Consider the following 27,137-nt stretch of genomic DNA (forward strand, 5'->3'; position numbering starts at 1 on the left):
TGAGGCTGTAATTGATGCCAATCTGTTTTATTCAGAGGCCAAAATAAGCAAAAAAATGCCTATTGTTGCTGATGTTTTTATGGACAGCATGAAAAAAAAAAACCACCAATTGTTTTAATGCATATGTTCAGCTGTCACTCTACTGTAAAAGGCTGCAATATATGGAAATACCACATGTGCATATTGACATCTACATAATGCAATGGATTATTTAATGATTTAATACCCAATATATTTGAATAAAAATGCAATTACACATCAAAACTTATCTCTGAAACCAAACAGAATTGACACGCTGGTTATCTAGTTCAAAAATAGTATTAGATTCTATCTTTTATAATACATTTTATATCATATATAAAACCAACATCATACAGTTATACTAAAAGTCTAAATAAACTGTCAATGAAAACAGTCTGTGTTGATTTTATCAGCATTTTCCTCACACAATGAAGTGCACACATGCAAAAATAAAAATAGATCTGCCAGAAATACTGCTGTTATTGTTTGCACAACAAACATTAAATACATCTCACAGGCAAAGAGTTTTTACAGGTTTTAAATTAACAGTTAATGTAAATAATACAGCAGTACTACTATCTACTATTAAGCAGTGTTTAAATTAACTTATTTAAGCCATATTTTAGAAATTAATACATTTTGATGAATCTGCTAAATTACACACACCATGTTTGACCATCTCCCTTTTTTTATGGTTTTTCATATGCATTAGATCACAGCCTGTTGTTCCTCAGTTGAAAAGAAACATTGTTTTCAGAAAAACTATAATCATCGATAATGACCACAAATACGCCAAAAAGCCACAAATATAAGGATAAGTGAATGAATGACATCAAGAAAATATCACTTTAAACTGATAGTGTCAGACAATAAACATATATTGAAAGTATGATCTTAGGTTGCCTATTAAACGAGAAAAAACTTCAAATTTATAACATAATATCTGCTATACTTTCACATTTAAAACTTGAATGTAACTAAATTAAGTTACATTCGGAATTAAAAGTGTTCAAAATAAAAATTTGTATTGAAAAATGCATTAAAATTGAGATCTTTATATTGGGTGGGAAATTGGAATTGGGTGGGACTCGTCTAGATTTGTAAGTCCAACAGTGAATTGTCTGCTATGTGCCCTGAAATATTTGTCAATGCAATTAGACGTCAATTGGACGTATGCAAATATTTACGCAGCCTTTTTTTAAGCAAACATTTGACATGTTAAAACTCGCTTTGTAAGAAATGAAACAGTGTGTTCTGGCTTTCTCACACTAATGTTTTCCTGAATAACAACCTTAAGCCAATCCTTATTTGGTGACATAACCTAGCGATGCTTTCAATACAATTAAACAAACTGATAAACAAATTTATCTACGGGACGTTATGGGTCAAAACTGGTCAGAAGACTAAGTGTTGTGGAAACTTTAATTCGCATTCCATCGCAAAATCACATATAGAGTTAAAAGTCATTTTTTTCATTCATTCACATACTGTATAATTCAATATATACAATTAATAATGAATGAAGCTAAACAGCAAACTTAAGCTTTCATTTTCACAAATAAATCAATCAAAAACAAGACTAAATATTATGAAATGAGACTTCACACCAAACAGAGGACAGCAGTTTCTTGACTTTTATTAAGTCTTTGTGTTTTGAACTCCAAGTAAAATCTTTACATGCAAAGTTCAGACATACAGTAAACACTTCCCTGCTGTGCAAGTCCATGCACTATATATTTATTTATTTATGTATATATATACACATTTGCATCATTTAATGAAAGAACAAATTTATAGCAGTAAACATTCACAAAGTAAACTGGCTAATATGGTCTTAAAATATTCGACTGGTGTGCTGTATTATGTGACAGATATCATTGATACAATCAAAGCTCTTTATGTGAAGACGGTGTCATGAAAAATATCAATGCAACAAGAGAACATTCCTCATTTTGATTTAGGCGTCTTATCTGACCAAACAAGCATTTATTCTGGTGTAAATAGACAAGTAACAAACATTCAAACATAGACGTCTTGGCTAAAATAAGGTCATATAGACATCTTGCAATAGTCTAAAGCAGGGGTTCTCAACTGGTTTGGCCACGGGACCCACATTTTTACATGCTCATCAAGCCGTGACCCAAATTTTGAGAAACTATAATACAGTTTTAGGAATTATACTTAATTTGTATTTATTTGTTAACATAAACAAGTAGTGACAGATACATCCTAAGAAATTTACCAAGACTTACAAATAAACAATATTTTTTAGCTGTCATTTAACAAAATGGATCAAATTATAGAAATATTACTAAGTAAAAATGACAAATACTGTTAATAATAAACTGTTAATAAAACATGTTTTCTGGTTTCTAAATGTTGTTTTATTTAGAAGGTTTCATGCTCTTTTTTTGAGACCACCTCACTTCATATGACACTGAGGCTTTAAGTCTTTTTTGTCGTCAATATATGTAAATCCATACTTTACATATTTGGGGTTGCACTTGGGCTTTGACATATTTGTTGCAATAATTAAATGAAATTTCCCATGTCAAACGGTAGGGTTGTCGTGCATGCATTTCAAAAATAAAGTCCGGTATAAGCAAAATAAGTTAAAAAAAATTAATTTTGTTGTTTTTTTTGACCACACACTCCGCGACCCACTGAAAATGTTCCCGCGACCCACCAGTTGAGAAACACTGCTCTAAAACAATCTAGTCATCAAATAGACAGAAATGAATGACTGTATGTGTCTAATCTGTCTATTTTTGGACTATTGTTACACTGAAAAACAGTGTTTACTTTAACTGCGTAAACCTGTTGCTTTTAAAATTATTGGTTGACTTTACTGTAAAAAGTGAGCGTTTATTCACTTTTTAAATAAAGTTATCTTGTGCATTTTAAGACAACATGTTTACTCACTTTTTGTAATTCAATTAAATAATAAATTTTTACAGTGTAGAAATTCATTAGATTTTCACTGACATCCCAAATTTTCCTAGCTAGACATCTATGTTTAGATGTCCATTAGACGTCTTTTAAACACAAAATTGCTTGGTGGCTAAATGCTTAAAGAGGTCATGCATAACTTTTTCATGAGGTGGAATTTTATACACTGCCAACAAAAAAATCTACAATATTTTGTCTTGTTTAAAGCACAAATATCAAAAATTAAATGTCGATTTTTCATGTCATGACCCCTTTAATGTTTCAGAGACATCAAACAACAGGCATCCACACCTCCAGGTTCTTTACATGAGCAGTTTTTAATGTCTGATATGAGCAGTGATGTGGTTATACTGTAATAATGATCTGTTTTACACTGCAAAAATGCTTTATTAGAGGTTTTGTCTTGTTTCTAGTAGGACTGCACATAATATCGTTTCAGCATCGATATCACAATATCATGCACAATTGTCACATCGCAGGATTTGCAATGTCAAGTTCAGCTTATTCAGTTTATTCATGCCTCAGGAAATATGAGTGTAATTATGGCTCACAAGTTACCATTTTGATGAGTGATTGTGAAGTTTAACCTTAATAATAGAGTGACAGATTACTTGTTTGATTTGTTTACAAGAAATTATAACAATGAAAATGTATTGCATTTAACTTTTATACAATGAACCCTGTGTTGGAAGGGGATCCGCTGTGTAAAAACATGTGCTGGATAAGTTGGTGGTTCATTCCGCTGTGGCAGCCCCAGATTAATAAAGGGACTGAGCCAAAAAGAAAATGAATACAATGAAGACTATGCAGCTTTATTTGCTTGCATTTGATTATTCCGCCTATACTTGAATACTCACCAAACAAATACAATGACATTTATGACGATAAATGTTCTGTTAAAACGATGAGTTCTTTCCAAATTTAGCTATTCAAGTCAACTAGTGAAATATTTATATTACAATAATTATTGCAGGTAAACAAAATATCACAATGTCAGATTTTTCCAATATCGTGCAGCCCTAGTTTCTAGTACAGATATCTAAAAACAAAATTAAATCAAAGCCTTTTCTAGACCAGTGTACAAAATCGTCTTCTTGTCAGAAGTAAGTCAAAATTAAAACAAGCAAAATATTCTGCCAATGGGGTACGAAAAAATAATATATTTTCAAAGCAAAAACAAGATTATTTTTTACCGCACTGGCACATTATTTTGCTGGTTTTAAGATAAATCTCACTTAATTTTTTCATATTATATTCTTAAAACAAGACAATTTGTTTTGCTTGTCTAGAAAAAAACGCCTTGACTTAAGAATTTGGACTAGAAACAAGACAAAAATCTAAGAAAGAAAAGCATTTTTGTAGTGTAGAAGCTGTTTAAGTCACTTTCATGTAATGTAAGTTAAAATGACGTATACGATTAATTTGATTCAACTTAACATTTTAAGGCAACCATGTCATTTTTTTGTGTATTGGGCATTAATATTTGAGTCCAAGATCAGTGATTTATAGTATTATATAGTATAGTAGTAATAGTGTAATGCAAAAATCCTGAGTTTGCAATGTTCGATCAAAAACATGTTATTTTAAAACTGAAATTCAACTCATAATGCTGTAGATAATCCTGTATAACCCAGAAGTGTCGACAACAAAACAGTGTTTGTTCGTAAACAGTAATTTCAGATATGCACTCAAAAAATATTGTCCGCTTTTGTTTCAAACTACTTATTTAAAATAAGCTGGAACCATCAGTTCTTGAGGGTTGATTATTACAACTTAATTGTTTTAAATTCAATTTACTTAGGTTTGTAAAAACTAATAGGTTAAAGCAGCGGTGCTCAATCCTGTTCCTGAAGATCGACCTTCCTGCAAAGTTCAGCTCCAACCCTGATCAAGCACACCTGAACCAATTAACTAGGACCTGAACAGCATAATTACAGGCAGGTGTGTTTGATATGGGTTGCAACTGAAATCTGCAGGAAGGTCGAGGATCTCCAGGAACAGGGTTGGTCACGCCTGGGATTAAGGTATAATTTACTCACCCTTTACTTCTAACAAGTTCTGTTGAACACAACAGAAGATATCTTGAAAAATGTTGTAAACCTGTAACCATTGACTTCCATAGTATTTGTTTATCTTACTATGGACGTCAATGATTACAACTTCATTTAAAAGATTTAATTTTGTGTTTAACAGAATAAAGAAGCTAATGTTTGTAACCACGTGAGGGCGAGTAAACAGTGAGTAAATTGTTTAATTTTAAGTGAATCTTTTTAACTTAATTCCTTCATGTTGTCCTAACACAAATCGATTACATGGAACCCAGTATTTTTTATTTACTGTGTAGGAAATGCATTAAAAAAAGAGATTTGAATTCACTTTGATCAAAGACTCTCATGCATAAGAGCTGGACATAAAAACAGCAAAAAATATAAACGTTGAGGTCATTCCTTTGTAAATGTGCTTCCCTTGAAATGTTCCCATGTGATTAAACTGCAGGGTGAGTAATTCAAGTGATCTCGGCTTGCTTCACAGCCATTAGATTATTTTTAGCTTCGTCTTTTATGATGTAATTTCATTTGTCCATTGAAGCCCATGTTAATGGTTCTCTTCACACAAGGCAATTGTGTTATCTGCGCATTATAGACCCCTAATAAGATGCACGCTTGAAGGGGTTTTTGCAGGATAGTGTGCTCACATAGAAATGTTGTTGTAAACCTGACATACAGTACCAAGCAATGTGTTACAAAACGGTGTTCATTATAAGACTAACTAAGCTAAGTCTGAATGTATTCTTGTCAAACAGTCACATAAAAGTATTCATACTGTTCTGGTTTAGACTATTAGGGTAGGTTGAACCAATAAGGATTACAAGTTGAGTAAATCACGGTATATTTAATAATTCTGTTGCACCAAACTACTTTTTGTTAAAGATAGATAGATAGATAGATAGATAGATAGATAGATAGATAGATAGATAGATAGATAGATAGATAGATAGATAGATAGATAGATAGATAGATAGATAGATAGATAGATAGATAGATAGATAGAAGTTGGGGTTCAGTCGTAAGAAAATGTACGATTTTAAAAAGGAGGCGTGGCACCTAACCCCACCCCTAAACCCAACTGTCATTGGGAGATACACAGATCGTACTAAAATGTACGAATTAGATCGTACAAATTTTTACGAATTAGCCACTGAATGAAAAAGTTACGAATTGCCGTGAGATTGTGTTAGATAGATAGATAGATAGATAGATAGATAGATAGATAGATAGATAGATAGATAGATAGATAGATAGATAGATAGATAGATAGATAGATAGATAGATATTTAGATAGATAGATAGATAGATAGATAGATAGATAGATAGATAGATAGATAGATAGATAGATAGATAGATAGATAGATAGATAGATAGATAGATAGATAGATAGATAGATAGATAGATAGATAGATTCTCTATTAAATTTTAGGTTTATATTTAACCTTCTACAGCACCTTTTTAAGCCCTATTTTAAGTGCATGCTTTCTTAAAGGATTGCAACCAAGTATAATGGCAAAAAAATCTCAAAGGAGATACATTTTATTATTTTTATTTTGCATGATTAGAAATTCAGATTTTTAAATCTTGCCATAGGGCAACTTTTAAGGTTGTTTTTGCTGACATTGTGTTCATTGATTTCCAATTGGTGTACAATCTCATAATTAATCGAATCACAATTAGCTAATGGCAAGAGACTGCGATATGAAATCTATATTATTTAACTTCCCCCACCCAGAGCGAATGCGTGACCGCCGTCTGTGTGAGACAGTTCTGCTCAATCGCTCAACCAAACTATGTGGAACGCCCACAATAAAAAACAAACAAACAGAAAAGCGTACTTAAGTGGGATGATAGCGTCTGCTTCTTCAGAGACATTAATAGACAAATATCAAAGAAAAACAGCACGTTGGTAAGAAGGGAATATCTTGCTTTCAAAGTCACCAAACAAAACCAGATAATTTGTCACAGAATTGTTGCCAAAGTATGAGGAAATACAACAACCAGCACCTAAAAAAGCACCAAAGGCGGCTATTTGTGGAGCGTCTAGCTAAAAAATCAACTAAGTATTGCCAGTGACACTCAATCTAGTAGCAAGCAACAGCAAAGTACAAGTTTAGAGTTGTTTGCTAATATAACTTGATATCTTCTCAGTTCCTAACTAACACTCACTGCATTTTAGCAGTAAGAAGCTACGATACAGATTATTGAGCTGAAGCTTGACTACAAAATTAAATCGCAAATCAGATCGAAATCGCAATATCTGTCCAAAAAACAAATCGCAATTAGATATTTTGCCCAAATCGCACAGTCCTAAACACATTACAATTTGAGATTCTCCTTAACTATTTCTGGACAATTAAAGTTCATATTATTGATTTTGTATATTTTAGCTTTGTCTTTTGGGAGTGTATTAATTATTTCTATCTGATTTGATATCACTGTTTTATGGAAGGGAAAAATAAAAAAGGTTATTGCGACTTTTTATCTCAGAATTTCAACTTTATAAGTCAGAATTGTGAGTTCTGAGTTATCTTGCAGTTCTGACTTTACTCACAATTTTTAATGTATATCTTAAGTTTAAATCATGCAATTCTGAGATTAAAAGAAGTTGCAATAACCTGTTTTTATTCAATGGCAGAAACAAGCTTCCATATTATTTTACATTATTGCAACAACAACAACAACAAATTCTGTGGTGGATGTACAAAAAATTAGATTTTCATCAAGTCCCTTCAAGCAGTAGAGTGTGCAGTAGAGAATTAAAAATGTAAAATTCTTTTCTCTGATATGTTAAATGTTCAAATTTTAATTCACAGCTTGAACAAAAACAAAAAAAGTGTTAACAAATCTTCAAATCTCTCTTAAATTAGTTTAATGTAATGCTTAATGGTGCAACCCACCCTTGAACATTCTTTGGATTTAGTCTCATCTGTGCTGTGTAAACATTCCTACATGTTGTTTTGCCTATATTTGTTTGCAAAAACTATGAAAATCGGATCTCAGAGGTGTTTAAGTAAGCTGCTAAATGTCTTTGTGTAAAAGAAATCATTTTACCTGACATTCTATATGGCATGTAAACATTCTTAGACTGGTAAAAATAAGGGCTTTGATATTCTGTATCCGCCTCTTTTTCTTTTCTTCATTAATATTTTCTATGATGCTTTTTAATAAGAGAGACATGATAGTAACGCATTCCCACAACAAGTTAACTATTTGGAGTTTTTACAATTATTCTTAACCTATAATTCAAAACAAAACACAATGCTACCGGGTAAAGATAAAGAGAACGTGACGTGACATAATTGTGCAGTTCTTTTACACTTCAATCCTAACCTATAGTCATTTCGTGTAGATCACAGTGAACAGAAGAGCTCCAGACATCACATTTTGTTCCTTGAAAGCATATCATGTGTCAGCCGGACAATAACAAGATCGGTACAGACCGAGATATGCAGTTAGTTGAGGCGAATGTAGTTGGCAGATGGGCCGAGTACAACTTAAGGACGTGAAACTGTCGAAGGCATGCAGGACGCTTTAAGAGCTTAATCACTGGAGACGTGGTTCTCGTTCAGAAGAGTATGCCAACGCTCGATCTTCTTGTCTTTATTCTTTAGGCATTCGTACCAGTGCTTCAAACGCTCACCTTTGGCAGTGATTCCCAACTGGCAGCCTCCTGATAATGAAATATACATAAAGTGGTATTGAAACATTTGGTGACATTTTCATTTAAGGCAGAGGTGTCCACACTCGGTCCTTGAGGGCCAGTGTCCAGGAGAGTTTGGCTGTTTCTCAATTCCAAGAACGCAGAGAACGGACTTCTGGAGAGCGGTCTTGCCAGGTGTCCTCGGAAGAACGAACTCAGGAGACTGCGAGGGCAGAGAACGCGTCCTTTGAGAATTGGGATGCTGCGTTCTTCCTGATGGTCATGTGACCTTCACGCGTTTTAAATGGAAATTATTTAAACATTACAGCACTCGTACAACGATTTATTGTTTTTTCCCCTCTTCAAAATAAATACTTTGCATAAAAGCATTATAAATATACTCTGCACAATATAAATAAAACAGATTTTAATATGAATTTCAGCAAACAAACACCCTTAATGTGTTTATTCCTTTATTAAGATGTTCATGTTAATGTTGACTTTCACCGTTTCCTTTACGGAAACTCCTGAGGTAAATAAGTCATATCTCTGAACTTTAATAATAGATCTAAATAAAATGCTGCGCTTCCCACCTCCAGCCGCAATGACTTCTGGGACTTCCAGAGCGAGTTCGGTGCTCAAGTCTGCATCAGTGCATCCTCGATATCAAGATCACATCCGGGAAGTTTCACGCGTCCTCCGTACTTGCCATAGATATGTACACTAGATGTCGCCTGGCCTATAGTTGTCTATTGGACGGAATGCGTCAATAGCGCCGCCATCTTGCTACAGGGTAGCGCTCCTTTGAAATGAATGCGGGACCAAGGTACAGTGGAGGGCTGTGGCCATCCAAAGCCAGAGATATACACATATACACATATATATCTATGATCGGGATTTTTCCTGGATGTTAGTGTGTAATTTTTTTTTCTAATTACGAAATTTATAATTTTACATCATTTTTCTACATTGATGGATCAGTGACCGCACGGGCATTCCTGACAAAAAGCTTGTGTTTGTGTGTACAGAAATGTACTATCCACCCTCCCTGTTAAATTTGATCTATTCATGTCCTGAAACACAGCTCCTCTCCTGCTTTCACTGCTCATACTGACGGAGAGAGCGATTCGTTTGTGAATGAATCCCCCGAACGACTCTTTCGCTAACATTAGCCGACAATAATACAAGTTTCTGGCAGCGCAGCATCTCATTGTCATATTTCTTTTGCATTGTTTGCTGATTTTATTCAACAAAACTAGCATAAGCCGAGTGTTTAGTGCGAGTTGGAGCTGCTTTGCCTTATGGTGAATGCAGTAAGTGACTGTTATCATCAATAACGTTACCTGATTAGCACAAAAGTTCAGAACATACAAAAACAGAAAAAACTTAATCTTACCTATGAAATGTTCTGCCTTTGTGCTTTGTTTTCTTTGTTTGCTCGTTACTACATATGCAGACAGCGCTAAAGTCCCACATCTTCATGTAATAACACTGTCTTGACTAGTGCGGTTGAATGACATTTGTCCTGGGAGCACTGTACCAATGTGGCGGCGCTATTGACGCATGCTCAGGGTCCCTATGCGATATCATGTGTATATATCTATGCGTACTTGCGGTCTTGAATATTTTAACTGAACTTAGGCAGCTGATGATGACGTTGCACAAGGACGCAAGACCGTTGAAGAACGCATATTGAGAAACAGCCTTTAGCTCCAACCCTAATTAAAAACACCTGAACCATCTAATCAAGCTCTTGCCAGATAAACCAGAAACTTCCTAACAGGTGTGTTGAAGTTGGAGCTAAACTCAGCAGGACACAGAGTGTGGACACCCCTGATTTAAGGTGACGTAGTTACACATATTCCATGCATTTACTATCGCAGTTACAATGAATTATGCATAATTACACTGTAAAAAATATCTGTAAATGAACAGTTTCTGCATTCTGTACGTGATTCAGTTTATTTACTATTGTGAATTGCATTATTCGCTTGTTAAGTAGTGACGTATGTAATACTGTTTCCGGGTCCAAGCCGCCACAGAAATCATTCGTCTATGATCACTTTTTATTCATATCACACATTAAAGTTAATTCTACATAAAGTTATAGTGTACGCAACAATCTCTGGACTTGCTGCATAACAAATACCAAAATTTTTTAAATGTATAAAAAATGAATCACTTTCTGGCCATCGGATATTAGGCATAGACTTATATTGCGATCGTTATTTTCGAAAGAATTAAATAGCTTTGTAAACGTTTATTATTACCATGAGTCTCCCCATTCAGTTGAATAGAGCGCTTGGACCCGGAAGCCGCTTGGTGTGACGTCACACTTAACAAGCGGATGGGATGTTGATCTCTGCTCTGTTGACTTTTGGTGTTGAAAATCTGACAGTTTAACAGTGACTTTTATTGACATTTTAGTTTGAAATAATATGATGAATTAAAAAAATAATATCTAGAGAAATAAGTCTGTAAATGTTCTGTAAATATCAGAAAATGTGCTGCAGTTCATTACAAGGGCTTTGTGTATATATACAACACCAACACAGACAATATATCACAGTAAACTATTAAAAACGTTAATAAAAGTCTTTTTTCTTTTAATTTTCAATGTTAAAAGTTGCTGGAAGAAAGACAAAGCTCTCATAATGCAACGCAAAAGCATAAATAAGTGAGCAAAATAAAAACATAAACCACAAAAATACGTAAAACTGCTAATTTACGCACATGTTTTACAGTGCAGGGGGGGCCAACCCTGTTCCTGGAGAGCCACCTTCCTGCAGATTTCAGTTGCAACCCATATCAAACACACCTGCCTGTAATTATCACGTGGTTTTCAGGTCCTAATTAATTGGTTCAGGTGTGTTTGATATGGGTAGCAACTGAAATCCGCAGGAAGGTGGCTCTCCAGGAACAGGGTTGGCCACCCCTGGGCTGCGTCCAAAACCGCCTACTACTCAGTAGGTACTGCATTTGAATTTAACTGTACTACTCGGCCGTTAGAAAAGTGCATTCTAAACGTTATGAACATATTACATCAGCCATTTTGTCATGGTCACGCGACCTACCTGCATCATTTGCATCGCTTTACTCCCATTCATGAATTCTCTTGCGGAGCATTATGGGATAGCGCAGCGTGCATGGGATGCGCACTCCAGAATCTCGCCGGAAGTAGTAAGTCATCCGGGTACTTCTCGCATACTGATTTTCGAATTCTATGAATTCGGACATACTACTTGGCTCACATACTGATTTTAGCGTACTATATAGTATGGAAGTGTGCGGTTTCGGACGCAGCCCTGGTTTACGTCATGCAACTAACCCAAAACCAAACTCACATTCTAACTAGGGCCGAGTCGATTATATAATATCTAATCATAATAAAAAAATGTAGAGGATAATAATATCTTGATCATTCTGATCATGATACTATCAAATAATATTGAAGTCAATGGCTACAAGTTTTAAATGACTCTTCTTTGTGTTGAACAGATGAAAAGAAACAAAACTGGTCAATAAATGATGACGTAATTTACATTTTTTGAGCTTTCCTTTTAAAAGACACATTTACCAACATAGGCGGAGAGGCTGGGGAAGGCCAGAGACCACGGAGACAGCATATTAAATAAACCAACATATGACTACCATATATATAAATACTATATTAATACTAATTATTATTGTTATTATATTTTTATAATGATAAAATATGATCAGTAAAACAACTGAAACCAGAATCTTGAATTACAAATATCAGTGCAATATTATTTATTATTCAAATCAATTCCTTTCCAATATTAGTGCTTTGCAGATGTGATACTTGTTTAAGACAGTTCAACAAACACGAAGAATGACACAAAAATGAGTACACTTTCTCCCACAACCCTGCTGAAAGATTAAAAATGGTCTGCTATATTAAAGAAAACTCATGCATATATTGTATTATTCATGCAACTGCATATGCAATAATGTCAGCTGCCAAATAACTGTAAGGTTTTAAAACACCAAGTAAGGGTTTGTGCTGGCATGAGTGGATAGTTAATCTGGCCCTTATTTAAATTATAGAAATTAAAATATATGACAAAACCATCAATTTGAAGCATAGAGATTTGGTAAACATCTTTACATGCTCCACAAAATAAATGTGTATCACATGTGTAAATTGTAATGCATCAAGTCAGATGTTAACACCGAGTGTAAACACACTGATGCAGAAAACTGTGGACATTTTATACTTAAATGTAAATGGACATACCTATATAATCATTGCATTTGCCGATGTCGTAGTCCCATACTGAGATGTCAAGAGTCTTTTTGGCCAGCTCTGCATGCTTGATTTCATAGCTGAATTCCTGCAAAGCAACAGTCACATGGCCAGATATAATCCATGACATGGTAAAATAGATCTAAATATTTCTCTGAATTGAAACAAAACAGGGTGCCACGGTGGCTCAGTGGTTTGCACTGTTGCCTCACAGCAAGAAAGTTACTGGTTCAAGTTCAAGCTGGGCAAGCTGGCATGTTCTCCCCTAGCTGGCTCCGGTTTCCCCCACAGTCCAAACACATGCGCTATAGGGGAATTGAATAAACCAAGTTGGCCGTGGTTTGTGTGAATGAGTGTGTATGGGTGTTTTCCAGTACTGGATTGCAGCTGGAAGAGCATCTGCTGTGTAAAACATTTGCTGGATAAGTTGGGGGTTCATTCCACTGTGGCGACCCTTGGTTAATAAAGCGACTAAGCCGAAGGAAAATGAATGAATGAATGAAACAAAACAGGGTGGCAATGTGGCTCACTGTCGCCTCACAGCAAGAAGGTCTCTGGTTTGAGTCCCGGCTGGGTCAGTTGGCATTTCTGTGTGGAGTTTGCATGTTCTCGTGTTGGCGTGGGTTTCCTCCGGGTGCTCTGGTTTCCCACACAGTCCAAACACATGTGCTGTAAGTGAATTGAATAAGCTAAATCGGCTGTAGTGTGTGTGTGAATGAGTGTGTATGGGTGTTGTGTACTGGATAAGTGTGTGGTTCGTTCCATGGTGGCGACCCCTCATAAAAAAAAGTGATTAAGCCGAAGGAAAATGAATGAATGAATGAATGAATGAAACAAAACAGTATTAAGGATTTGCTTTGCTTCAGTGTTGGACCAGATTACTAAACACAACTATGTTGATAAACATAATTTCATTTCCACCCTGTATTTTCAGTTAGTTTTACCATTTCAAGCATACACATAATTATAGAGCTGTCAGCAGATTAATAGTTTAATCACAGCATATTTTGAAAATGCTGAGATTACAGAATTGTTTTAGTCAAGAAGCATTTGGTTCATTCTTGAGGAACGAAAACAATCAATATGTAATTACATTTTCTTAACAAAACCTTCCACATGAAGACAGAAAAGCCTTAACCCTTTGACATGTTCACTTTAAGTACCTTTTAAGACTCAGTTATTATAGCAATAATTAAACGTTAACAATATGCAGCAAAAATCAAATCGCATCACACTTTCTTTTTCCAGTTTTCAGGCATGTTGAAAGCACTTCTGAAATAATGAACATTACACAAAATTATTAACCTAAACCCTTTTTGTTGATGCTCTTACATTAAACTGCTGTATTGCCTATGCTGTTTTGAGTATTCATCCGTCCATCCTTTATATTTAATGCAAAAATCTGGAATTTTAAACTATATATTTTAATAAAATCCCCAATTGCATATGAAAAGCCACATTAACCTGAGATGAATTATCACAGTTTGATGATCTAGCAATTAAAACTAAAGATTTTAGTAGTTGTTCATTAATAACTGGTTAAACTTGGGTCAAGCCACTTGTATTCATTCGTTAATTTCCCTCCGGCTTAGTCCCTTTATTCATCAGGGGTTGCCACAGTGGAATGAACCGCCAACTTATCCATATGTTTTACACAGTGGATGCCCTTCCAGTTGCAACCCAGTACTGGGAAACATCTATGCACACTCATTCACTCATACACTATGGTCAACTTAGCTTACCCAATTCACCAACAGCACATGTTTGGACGGTTGGGGAAACCGGAGCACCCAGAGGAAACCTACATCAACACCGGGAGAACATGCAAACCCCACGCAGAAATGACAACTGGTCCAACCAGGCCTTGAACCAGCAACCTTCTTACTGTAAGACGACCACTGAGCCACCATGCCGCCGTGTTTAGATTATATTATTGAATTATATCACATGTGTCAACAATAAAAGTGAACATCATACAGTACCTCATTGAACTCCGGGTTGAGTGTCTTCTTCTTTATCTGCGTTTTGTTCTTCGCTTTCTTCCCCATATCTGGTTTCAGACATCTATACACATTTATAGAAATATGCAAAATCACATGTTGATACATTTGATTACAATTAACCTGTAATGTCTCATGCAAATCTTTTAATACATAAAACATTCTGGGAGATGATTGTATTACAGTACAATTACTAATGATGTATATGTAATTGTATACATGATCTATATGTACATATATTCATTTATTGTAAATCTCTATTCATAGCTAATAAAACCTGTATATCAGGGGTGGCCAATCCTGTTCCTGGAGAGCCACCTTCCTGCAGATTTCAGTTGCAACCCATATCAAACACACCTGCCTGTAATTATCACGTGGTGTTCAGGTCCTAATTAATTGGTTCAGGTGTGTTCAATGTGGGTAGCAACTGAATTCTGCAGGAAGGTGGCTCTTCAGGAACAGGGTTGGCCACCCCTGCTGTATATAATGTTGATAGTACATCCATCTGTAAATATCACCATGGTTTTTCTATATCTGCACTTTATAACTTATACCTGTCTCCTGCACTTGCTGCTAATGCACTGTTGGTTAAACCTAAACTGCATGTCGCTGCCTTGTATTTGAACATGTGTAATGTCAATAAAGTTGACTCTAATCTAATGTAATGTAATGATGCATTTTAAAGTTTTAACAAAATGTTTCATAAACCCTGGTTGTCCCCCAAAAGCATCAGCTCAACATACCCTGCTCATAATTTATGGTTGCATTTATTTTGAGCTGATGCAGTTTAAAGTGTCACTATTCTTTTAACTACTGTGTCATATTAATAATAACATCTACTATGTGGTTGGGGTTGCATGTAATTCATTGTAATTATTATAGTAAATGGATCACACTGCAAAAATGTGTTTTTTGTTAAGAGTTTTGTCTTGTTTCTAGTCGAAATATCTAAAAAACTTTCAATTAAACAGCTATTTCTAGTTGAGTAAAAAAAATATTGTCATGTTTTCAGAAATAAAGAGGGAAAATTAAGTGAAAACAAGCTGAATGATGAGCCTATGGGGTAATGTAATGTATCCCATTGGCTGATTATTTTGCTTGTTTTAAGGCAAAAGTCACTTAATTTTGACACATCGTTTCTGAAATCGCCACTTCTTCTACTTGTCTAGAGATCGCCTGTTGATTTAAGAATATTCAGACAATTAAACTAGAAACAAGACAAGTAGAAAACCGGTTTGGAACAAGTGGAGTGTCCGTAGATGATAACAGAAATGTTATTTTTCGACAAACTGTCCCTTTTTAACATGTTGAGTTGGACTCACATTTTAACAAAGGGATCAGAGTAGCCGTTGGCGTCCATTGCTGCCAAGTGAACACAGCGAACAACCCCCACGATCAGCCGTCCGAGCTGAGTGCTGTACATGAGGGATATAAGGATACGACCTCTCTCCTCCAGCTCACTGCCATCCTTCCCAGTCTAGAGAAACACAGAGCAGTGTGGATGATGGGGAACGATAGAGGTCGATGCTAATTTACATACTGAAGAAACAAACCCACCCTCTTTGGAGAAATGTACCCAGAGCTACATTTTGGCAACCGCAAAATATATACCCAGGGCTACGTACAGTCGAAGATTCCACAAATGATGTTTAACAGGGCAAGGATGTTTTCACAGTATTTTCTATAATTTTTCTTCTGGAGAAAGTCTTATTTGCCTTCATTCTAGCCGAAATAATACTAATTAAATTATTTTAAACCATTTTAAGGTTAATATTATTAGCGCCCCTGAGCAAAACTTGTTTTGGATTGTCTTTAGAACAAACCACTGTTATAAAATGAGCTATTTACTCTAATTTTACCCTAATTAACCTAGTTAAGCCTTTAAATGTCTCTAAGCTGTATGCTAGTACTTAAAAAATATCCAGTCAAATATTATGTGCTGTCATGATGGAGAAAATAAATCTGTTATTAGAAATAAGTTATTAAAACTATTATATTTAGAAATGTGTTAAACAAAATGTTATTTTCGTTAAACAGAAATTGGGGAAAAAATATGCAGGATTTTATTAATTCAACTGTATGCTTGCAGTTTTTGTTTTCACCAATCCATTAGAGGGCGCCTTTTACATTTTTGACAATCTCAAATACGTTACTGGGGCACGATTTCTCATACGTGCCATTACTCCTGAATCCACCAGAGGGCGCTGTGCACATTTCCGCGAATCTCAAATTAAAATTTGATTTGTTACATACAGAGTCATAGACAGTATGATATGCAGTGAAACGCTTACTGTACACATCCACTCGTGACCTTAAAATAATAACCACAATAACAAAAATAATAATATTCTAAATTATGAAGAAATAGCAGTTAAGCAATAGAAAATAAAAGTAAATATTTAAAGACATTCGATATAGAGTATGTGCCTGAAGAAAGAAAAAAAAGTATAAGAATATAAAAGAGCTATCTGTATAAACAGAAACATAGACGTGTGCACTATAGATCCATACAATATATGCCCAGGGTGTAGGCAAATGTGCATAAATGTCCAAACCAGGCTCGTTGTAGGTACGTGCCCAGGGCTTAATCTTTGAGAACCAAGAAATATGTACGTCTGCTTGATGTTTTTTTGTTTTCACAAATCCACTAGAGGGCGCCGTGTACATTTTTAACAATATCAAATACGTTACCCGGGCACGTTTTCTCATACGTCTTACATCTTGTTTCTCACATGTTGTCCCAACACAAATCGATTAAGTTAAAGTAATTGTTTTTACGAATTTAAGTGGATTGAACATAAAACAATGAAGTTGTCCCAAAATAAACTAAAGAATTGTGTTGATTCAGCTCATTTTAAATACGTTTGGATAAGCAGCAAAATAATGTTTTGAGTGTAGTGTTTTATTTTATATTAATTCTGTATCTCTGTAAGTATTAGCTTGACCCTGCATGCGAATATAACACATTTCAGCATACCTTCGTCAATCTGAGTGTAAATATTTACCTCATCCTCGTAGAGAGTGATTCCTCGTGCTCCTCCTGCAGTTGAGGATCGTTTCGTCTGTTCAAAATAATACATTGAGTGGATTAAGTGACGGCTATTAATAAACGTGTGTGTGGATTGTGGATGAAACACACACTTACCTGAACAACCCTCTCTAGACATATATTAAAGTTCTTCTTCTGATTGATCTTGAGTTTTTTCAGTGCAACTCTGGTCTCTCCGATGAACTCATTGTGGCCAAACTTATCTTCATCACAGACTGATAATCTGTTATAAAATGGAAATAGTTAAATGAGTTAGTTAGTTAGTTAGTTAGTTAGTTAGTTAGTTAGTTAGTTAGTAGTTTATTTGTATAACAAATTTTTACAATACAGCATTACCAAAGTTCTAAACACAGTCGAAACTAATTAAAATGAGAACTCCCACAACATATAAAGAGCTCAGCTAAGATAAAAAGAAACATTCAGAGGGCTCTAATGCTAAGAAAAGAATTAGCAATTTTAAAAACATGTAAATATAATAAAAATATTCCAACACATAATGTGTTTCACAGTATTTTTTTAAACATATTTTTTATAATTAGCTTATTAAATAGTAGCGTTGAATCATGAGAATCATGCTAACAATATGCTAATTCATGCTAGAATCATGCTAGTAACATGCTAATTCATACTAGAATCATGCTAGTAACATGCTAATTCATACTAGAATCATGCTAGTAACATGCTAATTCATACTAGAATCATGCTAATAATATGCTAATTCATACTAGAATCGTGCTAATAACATGCTAATTCATACTAGAATAATGCTAATAGAATGCCAATTCATACTAGAATCGTGCTAATAACATGCTAATTCATACTAGAATCATGCTAGTGACATGCTAGTTCATGCTAGAATCATGCTAGTGACATGCTAATTCATGCTAAAATCATGCTAGTACCATGCGAATTCATAGAATCATGGTAATGACATGCTAGTTCATGCTAGTAACATGCTAATTCATGCTAGAATCATGCTAGTAACATGCTAATTCATACTAGAATCATGCTAGTAACATGCTAATTCATACTAGAATCATGCTAATAATATGCTAATTCATTCTAGAATCGTGCTAATAACATGCTAATTCATACTAGAATCATGCTAGTAACATGCTAATTCATACTAGAATAATGCTAATAGAAAGCCAATTCATACTAGAATTGTGCTAATAACATGCTAATTCTTACTAGAATCATGCTAGTTCATGCTAGAATCATGCTAGTGACATGCTAATTCATGCTAGAATCATGCTAGTAACATGCGAATTCATAGAACCATGGTAGTGACATGCTAATTCATGCTAGAATCATGCTAGTGACATGCTAATTCATGCTAGAATTATGCTAATAACATGCTAATTCATGCTAGAATCATGCTAATAACATGCTAATTTGTACTAGAATCATGCTAGTGACATGCTAATTCATGCTAGAATCATGCTAATAACATGCTAATTAAACTGTTAAAACTAAATAAACTATTACCAACAGGCTTTGTCAAGCCAGCCTCAAAGTTTGTCTCGACGAACTTTACTGTCTAGTTGTTAATTAAAACTGTTTAAAAAAGGGCGACGCAGTGGGTAGTGCTGTGGCCTCACAGCAAGAAGGTCCCTGGTTTGAGCGGGTCGCTGTGTTCACGTGGGTTTCCTCCAGGTGCTCTGTATTACCTCGCAAGAAAGTCCACCAACACATGCGCTATAGGTGAATTGGGTAAGCTAAAATTGTGCATAGTGTATGTGTGTGAATGAGTGTGTATGGGTGTTTCCCAGTGATGGGTTGCAGCTGGAAGGGCATCCACTGCGTAAAACATAATATGTGTCATGCCGGCAGCTAGCTCTCTGCAACTCTCACAAGGTCGCCCACTGAAGCTAAGCAGGGCTGTGCCTGGTCAGTACCGGTATGGGAGACCACATGGGAAAGCTAGGTTGCTGCCGGAAGTGCTGTTAGTGAGACCAACAGGGGGCGCTCAACCTGCAGACTGTGTGGGTCCTAATGCCCCGATATAGTAATATACTGCTTAGTGAGCACTGTCTTTTGAATGAGAAGTTGAACCAAGGTCCTGACTCTCTGGTCGTTAAAAATCCAAGGATGTTATTGGGAAAAAAAGAGTAAGGGTTTAACCCCGGCCTCCTGGCCAAACTTGCCCTCTGGCCATCATGGCCTCCTAACCATCCCCATATCATACTTGGCTTCATCTTGTCTGCTCTCAATATGCTCAATGTGCTCATTCATTCTGAGCGCTGTCAAAAATGTAAACCCTGAACTCTTGAACCTGAGGGTTTTGCGCTGCATGTCCTCGTCTGTCAGGCCGTGGTAAACCAGCGTCTCGTTCCAGGTCGGGTTGCGAGTGTTGCGCAGAGTCTTGGTGCGTAATTTAGTCGACTGCATTGACAAAACACATGCTTTGATTAGTCATCATTTGGTTATTTTGTTTACTATTATAGTTATATGTTTTTGCTGTTTGTTTCTTTTTTATCTTAGTTGCATTATATTAAGGATATATTATTTATTATTTATTACATTGAAGTTTTATAAAAATATAAATGTATTACATTATTATTACATTAATAATATATATATATATATCCATTTTTTTTACATTATTAAATACATTGTGCATTTAATGTTTTTTATGTACTTTTTGTGATTTTAGTACATCAAATTAAATGAGGAAAATGTCCTTTGTTGAGATAAACTAGTTGATATATAAAAATAGCTGAGATAAAGTTAACACGTTTAAATATTTATTTTATTACAGATAACTTTTATTTATTTCAACAAAAGTGATTTTAGTTTTGTTTTTTGTTTCATTTGAATATAATAGTCCTATACCTGGCCAATTAACATAATAATAGAAAAGCAATAATGTTGCTATATTAATTTGTTTTATATAAATTTATATTGTATTAATTTATATTATATTATATACATTTATTTTATATTAATTTATATTTTATTATATCAATTAATATTATATTAATTTATAGTACATTATTTTTATTTATATTATATTAATTTATATTATATTATATTAATTTATTTTATATAAATTTATATTATATGAATTTATATTATAGTATATAAATTTATTTTATATGAATTTATATTATATTAATTTATATTTTATTATATTAATTAATATTATATTAATTTATATTATATTATTTTAATTTATATTATATTAATTTATATTGTTAATTTATGTAATGTTAATCTATAGTATATTATATTCATTTTTATCATTTATATTAATTTATATTATATAAATTTATCATATATCATATTAATTTGCATTATATTAATCTATCTTATATTATATTTATTTATAATAATTTATATTATATTTATTTATATTATATTAATTTATATTATATTAATTATATTATATTATATACATCATATTAAATTTTGAATTTGAATAATGCATTATTAAAATAATATTATTTTAATAATAATATTACTTTTTAAAATAGTACATTCACACCTATATTTACTAATACTAAATTTGTACAATAATACACCAAATAATTCAAATAAATAATAAAATATTTATTTAAGATGGTAAAATGCTGCTCTCTCACCTTGCTTGCACCCGGAAGCAGATGAAGCTTAACATACGGATCCGCCAGTCCATTCGAATCCATTGGCTTCAAGCCCTATGAGAAAAATACAATGAAAACAAACACAGCTGTCGTATCACAGGTCAAGCACAGTGCAATATTACTAATGAAACATTTCTTTTAATTAGGCCTGTTTAAGAGCAGGAATGATTATAAACAATCAAACTGTTCATGATTGTTAAATGAGTTCACTTCATCACAATTACAATACAATATAATTAATAAGCCCAGAAAAACAATATTATTAACCAAATTATTGTCTAGCAATATTGTGCAAACACTCAAACAAAACGATTTTGCTGCTTGTTCAAGCTACTTATTTAAAATGGGCTGAAACAACATCATTCTTGGGATTTTTTTAGGGACAGCTCAATTATTTTATGTCCAATCCACTTACATTTCTTAAGTTAACATAATAGATTTGTGTTAGGACAACTGCCTTTTTTACAGTGTAGTATTATATTTATTTTAAATCGCCTACTAGGCTTTGACTCTTAATATGAATATGCGCATATACCTTTGCTTTAATGATGTTGCAGTGGAGGCTGCTGTTCCCCTGGTCGTACAGTAAAGTGAACTCCAGCGATCCAAGAGTTGCTGAAATGGAAGCAGGATATTATATTAGGCACAAGCATTTCATTAGGGATGAATGCATGAGTAGGAAAACCTCATCTCAGATTTATATTTCATTCACGCCATAAAAAAGGTCGATGCCTTTCCCTGTTGCATTTACTTGATTAAAACACACACACACACGCGCAAACTTACAAATGTACATTTTAATGCAATAGTGACATCTAAAGGTGTCGAGAGAAGCTGTTTTGCAAATACAACAGTTAAACTATGGTTAAATATGGTCATTTTTGAGATGCCAGAAGGTCTGTTATAAAGGGAAATACAGTTTACATGCATCTGATAAGGCATTTTTAAGGTGTCAATATATAAATGTATACATGCATATATAAAGAAGTGTGAACAGATAAAGAAATGCATGAATGTTAAACAATATATGTAAATTAAAACTACAATTTACAAAGCAACACAAACCAACAAACACGCATGATATTTATTTTAAAATATATAAAGAAATACAAAAGTGTGTGCATGCATATGCGTGTAAAAACACAAATAAATATATGCAGATCTATAAAATACAACATGCATAAATGTATAAATAATTATGCAAAGTAAATAGAATGCAAAAAAACGAATTTTTTTATTATTTGCATAAATATACAAAGAAATTAAAACAAAATACATGATAAAAAATGTAGACAAAATTACATCTATTCATTTCCCTTCAGCTTAGTCCCTTTATACATCAGGGGTCGCCACAGTGGAATGAACTGCCAACTTATCCAGAACATGTTTTATGCAGCAGATGCAACCCAGTACTGGGAAACACCCATACACACTCAATCTCTCTCACACACTCATACACTACGGCCAATTTAGTTCATCAATTCCCCTATAGCGCATGTGTTTGGACTGTGGGGGAAACCGGAGCACCCGGAGGAAACCCACGCCGACACAGGGAGAACATGCAAACTCCACACAGAAATGCCAACCTCTCATAAATCTCCCCAATTACCCCCCTTGATCTAGACAGTCAGTGTTGCAGTAGTTGTCAGTGTAAATCCGCTTACTGGCTTCATCGGAGTCGTAGCTGTTTGCTTCGTCGTCGTCGTCCACTGACGGAGCGTTCTGATGCTGAGCGACTCGAGGACTGACAGACTTCAGCTCCTCTCTGTCTGCAGATCCACTGCTGAGCGGCGGATACACTCCTCTGTCTGACTCCAGACCAGCTGCTGCACAACACACACATTCAGCACTTATATTAATGTACTTTAATACACAGCTGAAGTCATATTTATTCTCCCTACACACCCTTTGGACCGTGGTTTGTTTTTACCTGTGCTGGAAGAGACCGGTCTGGCCGCGTGGACGTTCACAGTCTTCTTCATCATCACTGGTGTGTTCTGGGGACTCGCAGGATCTCCGTCCTCTGAGAAACTCTGAGTTTGGAGATGGGCTGGTTTGGGAGCCACGGGGGGTTTTGGGGCGATCGGTGGATTCACTGCTGGTTCTGGAGCTTTGACAACATACAGCACACACACATTCATGTAACATGCACACATTCATGAATATACACGGCAGTAAACATTTAGGGGATATTTTAGATATTTAATAGTAGACGTCTGCACCATTTTTTATATAGTAAAATAGAGAATAGATCGTTTGAATCTGAATCAGTCAATCATTTACTGGAAACTCACTCAAAACGGTTCATTTAAATCAGTGAATTATTTACTGGAGACTCACTCTGAATATATCACTTGAATCAGTGAGTTGTTTACAGGAATCTCACTCAGAATGGATCGTTTGAATCAGTGAGCTGTTTACAAGAGACTCATTCTGAAAAGATCATTTGCATTAGTGAATCGCTTACTGGAGACTCACTCTGAATGAATCATTTAAATCAGTGAATTGTTTACTGGAGACTCACTCTGAATATATCACTTGAATCAGTGAGTTGTTTACAGGAATCCCACTCTGAATGGATCATTTTGAATCAGTGAATTGTTTACTGGAGACTCACTCAGAATGGATCGTTTGAATCAGTGAGCTGTTTACAAGAGACTCATTCTGAAAAGATCATTTGCATTAGTGAATCGCTTACTGGAGACTCACTCAGAATGGATTATTTGAATTAGTGAATCGTTTACTGGAGACTCACTAAGAATGGATCATTTAAATCAGTGAATTGTTTACTGGAGACTCACTCTGAATATATCACTTGAATCAGTGAGTTGTTTACAGGAATCTCACTCTGAATGGATCATTTTGAATCAGTGAGTTGTTTACTGGAAACTCACTCAGAATAGATCGTTTGAATCAGTTATTCATTAACTGGATACTCACTCTAAATGAATCATTTGAATCAGTGAGTTGTTTACAGGAAACTCACTCTGAATGGATAATTTGAATCAGTGAGTTGTTTACTGGAGACTCACTCTGAACTGATCATTTGAATCATTAAATTGTTTACAGCAAACTCACTTTAAATGGTTCACTTGAATCTGTGAATTGTTTACAGGAGACTCGCTCTGAATAGATCGTTTGAATCAGTTATTCATTAACTGGATACTCACTCTAAATGAATCATTTGAATCAGTGAGTTGTTTACAGGAAACTCACCCTGAATGAATCATTTGAATCAGTGAGTTGTTTACTGGAGACTCACTCTGAACTGATCATTTGAATCATTAAATTGTTTACAGCAAACTCACTTTAAATGGTTCACTTGAATCTGTGAATTGTTTACAGGAGACTCGCTCTGAATAGATCGTTTGAATCAGTTATTCATTAACTGGATACTCACTTTAAATGAATCATTTGAATCAGTGAGTTGTTTACAGGAAACTCACCCTGAATGAATCATTTGAATCAGTGAGTTGTTTACTGGAGACTCACTCTGAACTGATCATTTGAATCATTAAATTGTTTACAGCAAACTCACTTTAAATGGTTCACTTGAATCTGTGAATTGTTTACAGGAGACTCGCTCTGAATAGATCGTTTGAATCAGTTAATCATTAACTGGATACTCACTCTGAATGAATCATTTGAATTAGTGAGTTGTTTTCATATAATTTGAATCATTAAATTGTTTACTGGAAACTCACTCTTAATGGATCATTTAAATCAGTGAATCTTTTATGGGAGACTCACTCTGAATAGATCATTTGAATCAGTTGAGTTGTTTCATGAAGACTCACTCTGAAAAGATCATTTGAATTAGTGAATCGTTTACTGGAGACTCACTCGGAATGGATCATTTGAATTGGTGAATCGTTTACTGGAGACTCATTTAGAATGGATCATTTGAATCAGTGAGTTGTTTACTAGAAACTCACTCAGAATGGATCGTTTGAATCAGTGAGCTGTTTACAAGAGACTCATTCTGAAAAGATAATTTGAATTAGTGAATCGCTTACTGGAGACTCACTCAGAATGATTTATTTGAATTAGTGAACCATTTACTTGAGACTCACTCAGAATGGATCGTTTGAATCAGTGATTTGTTTACTGGAAACTCACTCTGAACAGATAACTGGAATCAGTGAGTGAATAGAGCTTAGTTTAATCCACAAACTGATGTTCAGTGCAATGTGTGTACAGATTTAACAGGTTAACTAATCAAATTCAGCTTTTTAACAAATGAAACACCACTATCTTCATCTCAGCTCACGACTGCGGTAACACACAGTGTGTGCCCGGTGTTGTTTGTTATAGATTGTGGTAAGTCACCTGTGACCGGTGCTTGAGTTTGCATAGTCACTGGAGGAGCCGCAGGGGTTTGATGAGGACTGCGCTCTTTAGGTTTGGAGATGGGCATGGGTGAAGGTAAAAACTGCTTCGGGAGACCTTTGAAGAACCAGGCTCCAGATCGTTTCCACACCTTTAATGATAAAAATATGCAAGCAAGATTTACAGACAGATACGCTTCAGATCGCTCCCTTATGATACTTGTGATTCCCCCACCTCTCTCTGTTCACTGCAGATCTTGCAGAGCCACACAGATCGCGGCCGAGTGTTCGTCTGCACACCGCACTTGGTGCACATGTTCTGAAGGGAATAACACCATGCAGTTTAATAAAAAGCCAGATGCAGTTCATTAAAACCCCAAAGTGTAATAAATATTGTGGATAAACTGTGTTTTAATTAGGAGATGTCAAATGTCTGCAGCACTAACTATGCATAATCTGCTTTTTTTCATATCGCTGAGTTTATTTATTCATGATTCTGCATTTCTGAGATGCACCAAAACAATCTGCACTATGAAAACATGAAATTGTAGAGTAATTCTGCTCGATTTAACTCCCAAAAATATAATTGTGTGTATGTTTGCTCTGGCATGTTAAATAACATTTTTACTTTATTTTTTTATTTATTGATTTATTAATTTCTTTATTATTAGAATATGCAAAAAGGTACATAAATTGGGATCATACAAATACAAATAAACATCAACAAAAACAACATAAAAAACAAATTAAAAACAGCAATTATGTATTATTCATATTAGCTAAACACTAGACTAGAGCGCCATCTGCTGCTAAAACTACCCTAGAGCACCATCTGCTGTTAGCCTAGACTAGCCTAAAAAAGCCTAGGATGTCGTCTGCTATTAAACACTAGTCTAGAGCGCCATCTGCTGCTAAAATCAAGCCTCGAGCACCATCTGCTGTTTAAACTAGCCTAGAGCGCCATCTGCTGCTAAAATCTAGCCTAGAGCACCATCTGCTGTTAAAAACTAGCCTAGAGCGCCATCTGCTGCTAAAATCTAGCCTAGAGCGCCATCTGCTGTTAAAAACTAGCCTAGAGCGCCATCTGCTGCTAAATCTAGCCTAGAGCGCCATCTGCTGCTAAAATCTAGCCTAGAGCTCCATCTACTGCTAAAATCCGGCCTAGAGCTCCATCTGCTGCTAAAATCTAGCCTAGAGCACCATCTGCTGTTAAAAACTAGCCTA

General features: G+C 34.8%; 1 protein-coding gene across 4 annotated transcripts in view; it reads right to left on the reverse strand.

Moving 5' to 3' along the window:
* Positions 1-1,641: 1,641 nt before the first annotated feature.
* The window catches only part of rph3ab (rabphilin 3A homolog (mouse), b), a 48,013-nt gene continuing 22,517 nt past the window's right edge, over positions 1,642-27,137 (reverse strand). For 2 of the 4 annotated variants that reach the window (XM_073907602.1, XM_021478070.3), the window contains exons 4-16: positions 26,149-26,232; positions 25,915-26,065; positions 23,516-23,695; positions 23,250-23,408; positions 22,121-22,200; positions 21,565-21,639; positions 20,256-20,365; positions 18,077-18,203; positions 17,937-17,993; positions 16,254-16,408; positions 14,914-14,995; positions 12,923-13,019; positions 1,642-8,691 (exon numbers count right to left, since the gene is read on the reverse strand). In XM_073907602.1, the coding sequence (XP_073763703.1) occupies positions 8,561-8,691; positions 12,923-13,019; positions 14,914-14,995; positions 16,254-16,408; positions 17,937-17,993; positions 18,077-18,203; positions 20,256-20,365; positions 21,565-21,639; positions 22,121-22,200; positions 23,250-23,408; positions 23,516-23,695; positions 25,915-26,065; positions 26,149-26,232 (1,488 nt within the window). In that variant the 3' untranslated portion in view covers positions 1,642-8,560. Of the gene's footprint in view, positions 8,692-12,922; positions 13,020-14,913; positions 14,996-16,253; positions 16,409-17,936; positions 17,994-18,076; positions 18,204-20,255; positions 20,366-21,564; positions 21,640-22,120; positions 22,201-23,249; positions 23,412-23,515; positions 23,696-25,914; positions 26,066-26,148; positions 26,233-27,137 lie in introns of all 4 variants that reach the window. The other 2 variants (XM_073907601.1, XM_686740.10) reach the window with 1 other exon arrangement.

This window comes from Danio rerio, chromosome 7 (assembly GCF_049306965.1).
Source record: "Danio rerio strain Tuebingen ecotype United States chromosome 7, GRCz12tu, whole genome shotgun sequence".
Taxonomy (NCBI): domain Eukaryota; kingdom Metazoa; phylum Chordata; class Actinopteri; order Cypriniformes; family Danionidae; genus Danio; species Danio rerio.